The 10,516-nt window shown below is 38.2% G+C and overlaps 2 protein-coding genes across 2 annotated transcripts in view; one reads left to right on the top strand and one right to left on the bottom strand.

Annotated features, from left to right (window-relative positions):
- Positions 1–964: 964 nt before the first annotated feature.
- naaladl1 (N-acetylated alpha-linked acidic dipeptidase like 1) lies at positions 965–7,482 on the bottom strand. Its single transcript, XM_016466915.1, has 19 exons — positions 7,286–7,482; positions 6,981–7,153; positions 6,688–6,809; positions 5,626–5,745; positions 5,279–5,468; positions 5,107–5,200; positions 4,782–4,886; positions 4,589–4,674; positions 4,111–4,230; positions 3,779–3,864; positions 3,623–3,686; positions 3,472–3,539; positions 3,305–3,393; positions 3,128–3,221; positions 2,957–3,038; positions 2,669–2,842; positions 2,429–2,516; positions 1,549–1,641; positions 965–1,415 (listed from the first exon to the last, which is right to left on the bottom strand). Exons 1-19 carry the CDS (start codon positions 7,480–7,482, stop codon positions 1,238–1,240), a joined length of 2,223 nt encoding a protein of 740 aa, XP_016322401.1. The 3' UTR covers positions 965–1,237.
- A 1,236-nt stretch (positions 7,483–8,718) lies between these two features.
- The window catches only part of LOC107673365 (endoplasmic reticulum aminopeptidase 1-like), a 7,638-nt gene continuing 5,840 nt past the window's right edge, over positions 8,719–10,516 (top strand). Inside the window, 6 exon segments of the mRNA XM_016466916.1 lie at positions 8,719–9,220; positions 9,326–9,464; positions 9,615–9,749; positions 9,876–9,996; positions 10,083–10,237; positions 10,337–10,450. Of these exon segments, the coding sequence (XP_016322402.1) occupies positions 8,730–9,220; positions 9,326–9,464; positions 9,615–9,749; positions 9,876–9,996; positions 10,083–10,237; positions 10,337–10,450 (1,155 nt within the window). The 5' untranslated portion in view covers positions 8,719–8,729.

Below are 10,516 nucleotides of genomic sequence, written 5' to 3'. Positions count from 1 at the left end.
CTCAGTCTCTTTCTCTCTCTGTCTCTATGACACACACACACATCTCCTCTCTCTGGCTCCTCCCACTTTCACTCACTCTGTGTTCTCAATGTAGTCTAGACTGGTGTTGGGTTTTGCCTTGTATTACATTGTATAATAAACTTTTAAAAGATAGACACATTAAAAGGATTTGATTATATAGTTGTTAATGCTTTCCTAGCGCTCAAGAACAATGCCACAGTGACCGAATGTATTGTTCATTTTACTAATACCCAGAAGAGAGCATTGCTCTTGTTAAAGATAAATACAGGTTTGTAGAATATCACTTTGGTGTGTTTTCAATAAATCATGCCTGAAAAGAGCATATTCTGTCTGTTTCTTTTCATTTCCCCCCCTAACTTCCCTAGTAATATATTTAAAATACAGTAGTCAACATTTGAAGTGGATCAAAAAAAGTTCATCAAAGTTGTTCTAAGACAAGAACACATTTTAGTTTTAGGACAACTTTGATGAAAGGTTTTGATCCACTTCAAATGTTGACTAGTGTACATTAGAATGCATTTATTTCATTTATTTTAGTTGGACTTCAGCACTACTACAAAATTAAAGTGTATTAAGCACAAAATTAGTTCCAATTTAGCAGACTTAAGGTATACTCATTTAGTATACTAAAAGTATTTTTATTAAGCACATAAATGTGTAAATGTATTTGTAGTATACTGTACTTAGCATGAAATAAGCTTATTTCAAATACATTTTAGTATATTTATTTTTCACTAGGGTTGAAGGGATCATGCACCAAAAAAATAAAATGGTGTGAATTTGTTTTGGACCCCATTGACTTTCAGTGTATGGATAAAAAACAGTTTTTAAAAAAAAAAATTTTAAATGTTCTTTCGCGTTACACAGAAGAAAGAAAACCATACCGATGACCTAAGGGTGAGTAAATGTTGACAAAATTTCCATTTATGGGTGAACCATCCCTTTAATACACAAGGCACTTTCAATCTTTATTTCAGACAAATTATATATTTACTATAAACCTCTTGTCAAAATGATTTTTCAGGTTTTTGTTGCATAGTGCGCTAGGAATCTGCTGGGAATGGTAGTCATAATAATTTAGTTCCTCCAAAAATCTCTAAATTTTTTACATTTGTACATGATTTCAACTTTGATACGCCCTCTGGCTGTTAGCAGAAATATTCATTTCAAGAATTTTATTTGGCGAAAACAGTAAAATATTTTTTTCCTTTGTGCATTAAATCACATCATCCAGTGTGTGTGCAGCTCCTGCGATGGCCTGTGTGACGATGGATATGTGTTTGTGAGCCTGATCCCAGTCTTCCTTCAGGCCGGTGCTCTCAGCCTTCTCTACTGCATCTGCTAGGCCGGGGAAGGTGGGCACGCTTGATGACCTCGACGCCCATATCACATGCCTGTGTGGTGCCAGACAGCGTTACAAGTGATTGCAAACAGGTGTGACATCGCATGAACAAATGGGGATGCTGATTAATATTCATAAGGGACCGGTCATTAGTAGCAGGACGTTTCAATAATGCTGCTTCATACCTGAATCCATATTGTTCTGGGAATGCTAACGGGTCAAGGAAAGCCCTGTCCAGCAGCATGAGCTGGTCATTAATTTGGCGAGCCTTCAGGGGCCTGTTGTGAAGACAGAAGTTTTGTTCCTTCCATTATGACACCACAGCAGGTGGTTTTTACATCACTTTAACCCTCTAAAACCTACTGTAGAATATTTGATTCACAGATATCTCAGGCATCTAAATTGCCAACATGAGCAAACTTTCCTAAAAGACCTTTTGTACACACTATTCTACATGCCTTTTTATAGCTTCTACTTTTTAGCAAGTAAAGGGCCTTTTAGTATTTTTTTGAAAAATCATGTTAAAAGGTGAATATGAAATAAGGAAATCAGGATTTTGAAGAATGTTTGAATATCATCATTATATTGCTGTGCATTATGTTTTGCACACAACAATTAAAACTAGAGCTTTGAATATAAAACTAAGCATTTCAAAATAATCTTACTAAGACATAATTGAGAGGCAACTGACATATTTTATGTTAGTCTGCTGTAGGATTAAAACATTGTTGTTTTGCACACAACAATTAAAACTAGAGCTTTGAATATAAAACTAAGCATTTCAAAATAATCTTACTAAGACATAATTGAGAGGCAACTGACATATTTTGTTAGTCTGCTGTAGGGTTAAAACATTGTTGATTTACATTACACGCTATCAGACTTCCATCTTACTTTCTGACCATATAAATATTAGCACCAAATTGTAAATGTTTGCTCAGTTTTGGTCTCTCATGCGCTCCATATTCTCCGTAGTAATATCATGTAAGCCATAAAAGCTCTTATATATTTTCTAAAGGTTCAATTAGCTGTTTCATTAAAAAAGGCTCTACAGTAATAACTTACGTTTCTTTTGCAAGATCTGAATCCCTGATCACACGGTCCAGTTTGGTGGCTGTGTCACGGAATATCTGCACAGCTTTCTTCAAGGATTCTGGGATATGAAAAAGTGCTTATTCTCATTGACACTTATGTACTTCCATCTCTCTCACCTTGTACAAACATTTAGAATGGCAAAATTCACTTATGGTATTATGATTAACATTTCCCTCATCCAAAGCAGTCTGGAAAATCTTGTTAGCTCACCCATAGAGATTCCTTTAGCCGCAAGTTTTTCCTCAAAGGCTGTTACCGCCTGACTGAGGTACTGCTCTAGACTTTCTGTGTAGTCACTGCAGTTGAAAGGCAACAGAAGACTGTCAGCCAATCGCAGCAGCACGTTCCCTGCTGTCCTGGCTACTGCCTGGTGACTTGTGAAACCTGCATAATGGAAAGTCATTTGAATTTCAAATAGAACAGACAAGAACTGGCAGATAAATATTAAAAGAGGGATTATAGTGTTGTCTCATTTGAGAAGCTCGGTATTCAGTTCACCTGGATCAATGTATGTAGATGCGTAGTCAAAGGTGTCATAAGCCGTGTGGTAGGCTGGGTAGATTCGCGCTCTTGTTTTGCTCTGCAAAGGGATTGAGTATGTGTTTTTCATATTAACCAACTTTTTTTAATGCCAAGTGCTTGATTGCATCAGCGCTGCTGACCACATACCCGGTCATAATAATAGGAAATGTCCATAGACGTTATTCCAAGGTAGTGCATAAAAGCTGCATAATCGCTTCCTGCTCCTGTCAAGAAGCCCACACTGAAAATACAATGAACATTCTTGAGAATAATCACCTTGTGTTAAAATATAGCATCAAACCATGAGGTATATTGCGAGCATACTTTGGTATAATCCCATAATTCGGACTGGTTCTGTTGGAATATTGCTTCCAGTTCTCATAGACTGTTGTGGTTGTTCCAGGTGCATTTACCTGAAAGCACATGACTCATCAAAGCATTATGAAAGTCACATCTCAGACCCGGTAACAGATGGAGGATTTGTTCCTCACCTGTTTGGAGGCTGTGAATATCACGCTCTGTGCTGCCGGAGAAGCAGAAGCCCTGAGAGTCGCATTAGCTGTGGTGGACAGACATTTCAGCAAGTAGAAAACATGATGAAAATCATATTCTGATGAAAAGAGGAAAAGCATCAAGTGGTACCAAACACTGAGATGTCCACGTTGATGTACGCCACAGTGCGTTCACTCAGCTTACTGAAGTACTCCTGAGAACGAACATTTCTTTGAAAAGCTATACAGTGTTTTATGAGCCAATTCCAGTTTTTTAGTAATGCTACTGATGTCTTTATCAACAAACCTCTGTGTATTCCGCAGATCCAATAAGGCCAAATTCTTCAGCTCCCCAACTGCCAAAGATAATGGACCTCCGAGGTCGCCATTTCCCTTTCAGGTAGAGATACGAAATGAATATGATTTGATTTTTGTTATTCTTTCAGATAGTAACTGACTAGAATTTGATGCATTGTTATATTGTTTTTCTTTATTGCCACCCAGCACTGATAGTTTTAAGAACACAATGTTACTTCCATAATACTCATAGCAAATTACTTCATTTTGGTCATTACAACCAGCCCTACAGTCACATCTAATGGCAAAAGCAGTTTTTCTGTGGATGTCATTAGGCCTGACCTTCCTTCACCATCTTCCCCAGCACTCTGGTGATCTCCAGCATCACTGCTGTGCCGCTGCTGGGGTCAATGGCTCCGTGCACCCAGCTGTCCCTGTGGTTCCCATAAATCACGTACCTGTCTGAACAACACGCATACAAAAATACGGTATGCAAATGCAATTTATAAGTTCCTCAAGATGTATTTGGTTATATCTAACAAAATGTAACTATAACAATTGCTTCACTAAGGCTGTATTTATTAGATCAAAAATACAGTAAAAACAGTTATATTGTAAACATTTTGTTACAGTTTTTATATTTTACAATGTGTTTTATTTCTGTGATCCTCAAGAAATCATTCTAATATGCACATCTGGTGCTCAAGAAACATTTTAGACATTTCAAGTGTGACTTAAGTGTATAAATACTTTTTGGGAACTGTGTATATTGGGACAACATGTATTTTTGCTTGTTAACGTTATGACAAATTCAACTTACCTGGCTCCACACTGCCTCGGATTATTCCCATAACATTTGCTGAATATTCCAGCCTCTCAGTGTTATAAATGTCCAAGTGCACATTGCTGACAGACAAAACATTCTTTTAATTCTGACCAACATTATAACCTTTCAACATACAACCATACATGTTCGGACATTACAAGATTGGGCACAAATATGCAGCAGTTACCTGTTGCTGAAGGTAGATGTGGCTTTGAACCCTGGCCCTCCAAGTTTGTATATGCAGTTAAGTGAGCCTTGCCATTCATCAGGGGCATCGTCCCCATCGAGCTCACTGTCACACATAATTCAGTCAAGAATTAGAAGGAAACATCGTACACTCTAAAAAATGCTGGGTTAAAAAGGGACAACCCCAGCTATTGGGTTGTTTTGACCCAGCGGTTGGGTTGTTTTGAACCCAACTGCTGGGTCAAAACAACCCAATAGCTGGGGTTGTCCCTTTTTAACCCAGCATTTTTTAGAGTGTAGGCCTATATTTAAACGGTTACACTCACCAGATTAATCCTTCAGCATCCTCAAACCCTATTGGCTGTGCTGGAATTGGCGGAATACCTGTTATGTCTTCTTTTGGTATTCTGTAGGTATCATCTACAAATGAAAACATTTACATATGTTGTACCATATGCCATTTACCTTATGTGTTTCGATGTCAAAAAACCCAGTTACCCTTTGCAGCTAAGTAAGGTGTTAACAAGTCTCCAAAGTCAGTGTTGTATGAGCCTCGCTCGACGCCAGAAGGTGGGAGATACCAGGAGTGAGGGTAGGTTTCACTTTCTGACACCAGGCCATCGTTCATGTCATACGGCTCAGTATAGACCAGCACCCCAACGATTCCAAACTTGGCTGCATTTATAGCCTGTTATATTCATGCCACAGGAGAGTTAAAACAGTTTTTACACATTCAAGGCAATAAAACTAGTATGCTATCTAGATCTTGTCAGAGATCTGAACTGAAAGGTAATTCTGAATTTTGTCCTGAAAGGTTTTGAGAGATTTAACTAGTGTTTTCTCACTTTTTTAGATCTCCCTTCTCCTCCGTATCTGGTGATGGCGATGGTTCCCCTCAGATCCAGCGTTCTGTTTAACAGCTCATAGTCACTCATTTTACCTTGGTTCGCATAGACAAGTTTTCCCTGCATGTAAAACAGATGAGTCACTATATTGGACTATATCACAATTTGATTCAGGCATAAATATCACTTTTATAATGTCTATATAATAATGACAAATTTTATCAGCATTTGATAAAGTTAGTGATAGCAAGATATGCTAACAATGAACCCTTGATTATAAAGTCAATCATGAATCATCAGTGAAAGAAAAAACAAATCGCTATCAGTAGATGAGTTTACTATGGTGTCATATGGTCTGATAGCCCCAAAGGTCATCACACGCTCTGTTTTCTTTCTAGAACAATCAAGTGTAATAAAGACATTTGTTTTCATCTCTTGCTCAGTTATGTCATAACTTACGTCTGTGTCATTACAATGTCATAAGATAACAGATTTTCTGTCATGATAACACCTCCATCACAGAAGGCGTTTACATTTTTTTAAATAGAAAAACTGATATTAGAGATGAGGAAAGGTAATTATTAATGTAATATAAAATATTTTTTATAAATATTTAACATAAGAATTTATTTATTTAATGTACATTGACATTCAAAAGTGTGGTGTCAGTAAGATTTGTAATGTTTTTGAAAGAAGTCTTGTTCTCACCAAAGGTATGTTTATTTGATTAAAATATATGTAATATTATGAAATATTATTACAATTTAATTAACTGTTTTCTCTTTCATGTGATGGCACAGCTGAATTTTCAGCAGCCATTGTTTGAGTCTTCAGTGTCACTGATCCTTCAGAAATCAGTGTAATATACTGATTTTGTGCTCCAGAAACATTTATTATTATTATTATCAAAAGAACAACACTGAAGTCTTGAAATTTAAATCTTTCATTAAAAATGTCCTTACTCTTACTTTTGATCGAATTTAAACAATAAACAATGTTTATTTGGAGAATAATATATAAGCATTCATGAGCTGTGAAGTATATTAAGGTTGTAAAGGACACCTTGACGTTTCCTGCGGGGGAATATGCCGCGAATGGCTGGACCACCTCTGGGTCCTCCTGGTCTGGTTTGTATACCTTCTCTCGCTCTCTTGCCGTAAACTGCACTGTGTTTGCTGGATCAACTAAATGAAACAGTTTTTCATTCTTAATTTTCTTATACATCATTTAACATATTTTTGTATAATATATGATTTTGACTGCATTCAGGGTGCTACAAGCAAATCAGCAAAATTTCACAAACTAGAAGTCCACAGAGTTGTTTTGAAACCATGTGACTAGATATCCTGTCTTACCAACAGAGACTTTGTTGGGGCTTGTTTTGTTTGGGAATGACAGATACACCTTGTAGTCTTCCCTCCATGCACTGTCCAAGCCTGTGTTGGGGTCCTGCCATCTCTTCAGCATAAAATCTACGGTTGCTTCATCTCCAGAGGTGGTGGCCATGTGGGGAACCTTAGTCAGCTCCCTTTGGATAAAGGAGACCAAGTAAATTCTCAACTCAGCTGGAACAAACAACCTCATACCAAGTGAAATGTTCTTAGGTGTTCTACAAATTGAATCTCATACTCGTGTGCGTTCCTCCATATAAATACTTCACCTGAGGTTCTCTTTAAGTTGATTGGTATCCAGTTCTGCAAGGAATTTCTCAATGATACTTTCGTCCACATCACGAGATGCATCCCGGACCCACTCTGGCACTGAACTGCCCTTGTCAATGGCGAAGTGTCCCAGCAGAATGCCTATAGTCAAAGCCACTGCTCCTGTGAGGACACCCAACAACACCTCCTTAAGCATAATGTTAGTTTGTCAAAGGCACCTCCTGAATGTGTCCAACCAGCCCTGTCCTCCTCTAATATAGCCTATGATGAGAGTGGTGGGTAGGAGGGTGTGAAAAAAATCTTAAGTGTCAAGATCATATGGATGAAGGTCAGTTTTTTGTCATTGTACTGCTCACCAAAATTCCTATTCCTGATAAGAGAGATTCAACTAAACCATAAAGTTTACTCATTAATGATTTCAGTTAAATGTTATCTCCGGGTTGACTATAAAACTACATGTTCTAGTCATACATCTACATGAATGCACACTGAGTTTATAAGCATTGACTGTCACATGTTATGACCGCCACAAAAAGGCATATTTTCCACCATCACTGAAAGAAATTTAAAGACTTTGTCCCATTCTGCAGCTTTTCATGTTTGCAATTACAATGTGTCCAAAAATGTATTAGGACTAGCCTATACACAACCAATGACAACTAACAACATAATTTTTTTTTCTAACAAAATTTTTTTTTTTTTTTTTTTTTACCAAAACAGAATTTCCCTTGAGTTATGCTTATTCATTCATTCATTCATTCAAGTACAATATTACAGTGTACAGTACAGTCTTTCTGGTGGTATTTGAAGGTTCAGGTTCATTTCCACAGACTGGGGAACTGTGGAGGATCTGGCAACATGCGTCTACATGGTTACTTCACTTTAAATGCAACTTTACATACTGATTGTATTTATTTTATAGTGTTAAATTGTCCTACAGCTAATCTGTTAGAGCAGCGCCTTTAATTTTAAAAAACAACTTCCCATGATGCAAATGTTGAAGAATTGTATTTTCACTTTCACATTCTTTGATTTGAACGCTCAGCTGAACCAAACCTGGATTCATTTTTGAACACATCGAGGATTTTAACTGAAAAGCATAGTTCGTAATTGTGAGTATTCTGTGATATGAAAATAAACTTGCATTTCATCTCTGGCACGTGACAATACGGTACAGATGACGTTTGGTTGAGCGTATTGCACGCACGCACACACAGTGCCGTTTCGGTTTACATCACAGTACAAGACGTTGGTGTTGTGCATAACCGAATGTAGAATTTTCATTAAGTTTGGGCAAAAGATTATTTCCAACTACAAATGCTAAGAGTCCAATGCATTCGCCGTGCCCTTTTGAGTCGGATCTTTTTATGAGCTTGTGTTGTATTATCGGAGCTTATAATAAATTGTTCCCCCTTTTCCCCTACAATGTAGTACTGTGCATCTATGACTAGCTTTGCTCTGCTTGTGAATCTCATAGTTTTGCCCATTCACCTCTGGGCTGCAGTCACTCCAGAGACCACTTCATTCCCCACATCAACCAATGGAGAACCATTCCCATGGAACAAAATAAGACTTCCAGACACAGCATCTCCTCTTCATTACCATCTCCTTATCCACCCCAACCTCACAAGTTTAGACTTTACCGGAATGGTGCAGATCCAAATTGAGGTCCACGAAAACACCAAGAATATCATATTGCACAGCAAGGATCTTCATATCTCCAATGCAAGGTTGCTAGATTCAGACATAGGTCAGATACAGGCCCTAAAGGTGCTGGAGTACCCATACTTCCAGCAGATTGCACTTATATCTGAGCATGCACTGCTGAAGAGAGACCATGTATATTCAATTCAACTGGAGTTTGCCGCCAGCCTCTCTGAGAGCTTTCATGGATTTTACAAAAGCACGTATCGGACCAGCAAGGGAGACCTCAGGTGAGAACCCTTATGTAAGCACAGCCAATATCTCTGAGTGGCTCGGAAAGTGATTTATCATTTTTTAGAAGTAACAATCTGATGTTGTGCCAATCACGTTCTCAGGGTTGTGGCTTCCACACAGTTTGAGCCGACTAGTGCCCGGGCAGCTTTTCCCTGTTTTGATGAACCTGCCTTCAAAGCCAACTTTTCCGTGCGGATTCGCAGAGAAGCAAAGCATATTGCCCTCTCAAACATGCCTAAGGTGTTGTTATAATATCCATAGAACCACCATTGATCAATCCTGCTGTTTTCTGACTAAAACCTGAATAAATCATAAAGTGCATGAACTATTAATCTGCCGTTGGAGACTCTGATTCTTCTGTTGAGTCTACTCTTTTTTTCTTTACTCCAGCTGAGAACATTAGAGCTGCCAGGCGGCCTGTTTGAGGACCAGTTTGATGTGAGTGTTAAGATGAGCACATACCTGGTGGCCTTCATTGTCTCTGACTTTCTGTCCATCAGCAAAACGAGTCAGCATGGAGTCCAGGTTAGAAGATGATCCGTCTTACATCATTAAAACCAAACCCTTATGTACTGTACTATAAGATACCACCTCCATCAATTATTACTTTTTGTGATGCTCCATAAATGTATTTATTTGATGTGAATTCAGATTTCAGTGTATGCTGTGCCAGAGAAGATCGACCAGGCAGAGTTTGCTCTGGACGCTGCAGTGAAACTGCTTGACTTCTATGATGACTACTTTGACATTCCTTACCCTCTACCTAAACAAGGTTAGCTCCACTTAGGCATTTCGTCTATTACTTAAAGTGCTAAAGGCAGATTTCTGAGTTCACTATTTATATAATCTGCTCTGTAGATCTTGCTGCCATCCCAGACTTTCAGTCTGGAGCGATGGAGAATTGGGGTCTGACCACCTACCGGGAATCAGGCCTTCTTTTTGACCCCCACAAGTCTTCTGCTTCTGACAAGCTGGGCATCACGATGATCATCGCCCATGAACTGGCCCATCAGGTGAACTTATGACATCAGTTAACTATTATGGGATGTATTCCAGTAACACGTTGCTGTGGTTAGTTAATGAATTATTAATTCTTTTAATGTTCTTGTCAGTGGTTTGGAAACCTGGTGACCATGCAGTGGTGGAATGATCTGTGGCTGAACGAAGGTTTTGCCAAGTTCATGGAGTTTGTGTCTGTCAACATCACCAATCCTGAACTGCAAGTTGTAAGTTACCTTTATATATATATATATATATATATATATATATATATATATATATAGGCTTTTTAT

This window comes from Sinocyclocheilus anshuiensis, unplaced genomic scaffold, assembly GCF_001515605.1.
Source record: "Sinocyclocheilus anshuiensis isolate Anshui unplaced genomic scaffold, SAMN03320099.WGS_v1.1 scaffold508, whole genome shotgun sequence".
Lineage (NCBI taxonomy): Eukaryota > Metazoa > Chordata > Actinopteri > Cypriniformes > Cyprinidae > Sinocyclocheilus > Sinocyclocheilus anshuiensis.
Note: the sequence above shows the minus strand (reverse complement) of the source record. Positions and strands in the feature narration are given on the sequence as shown.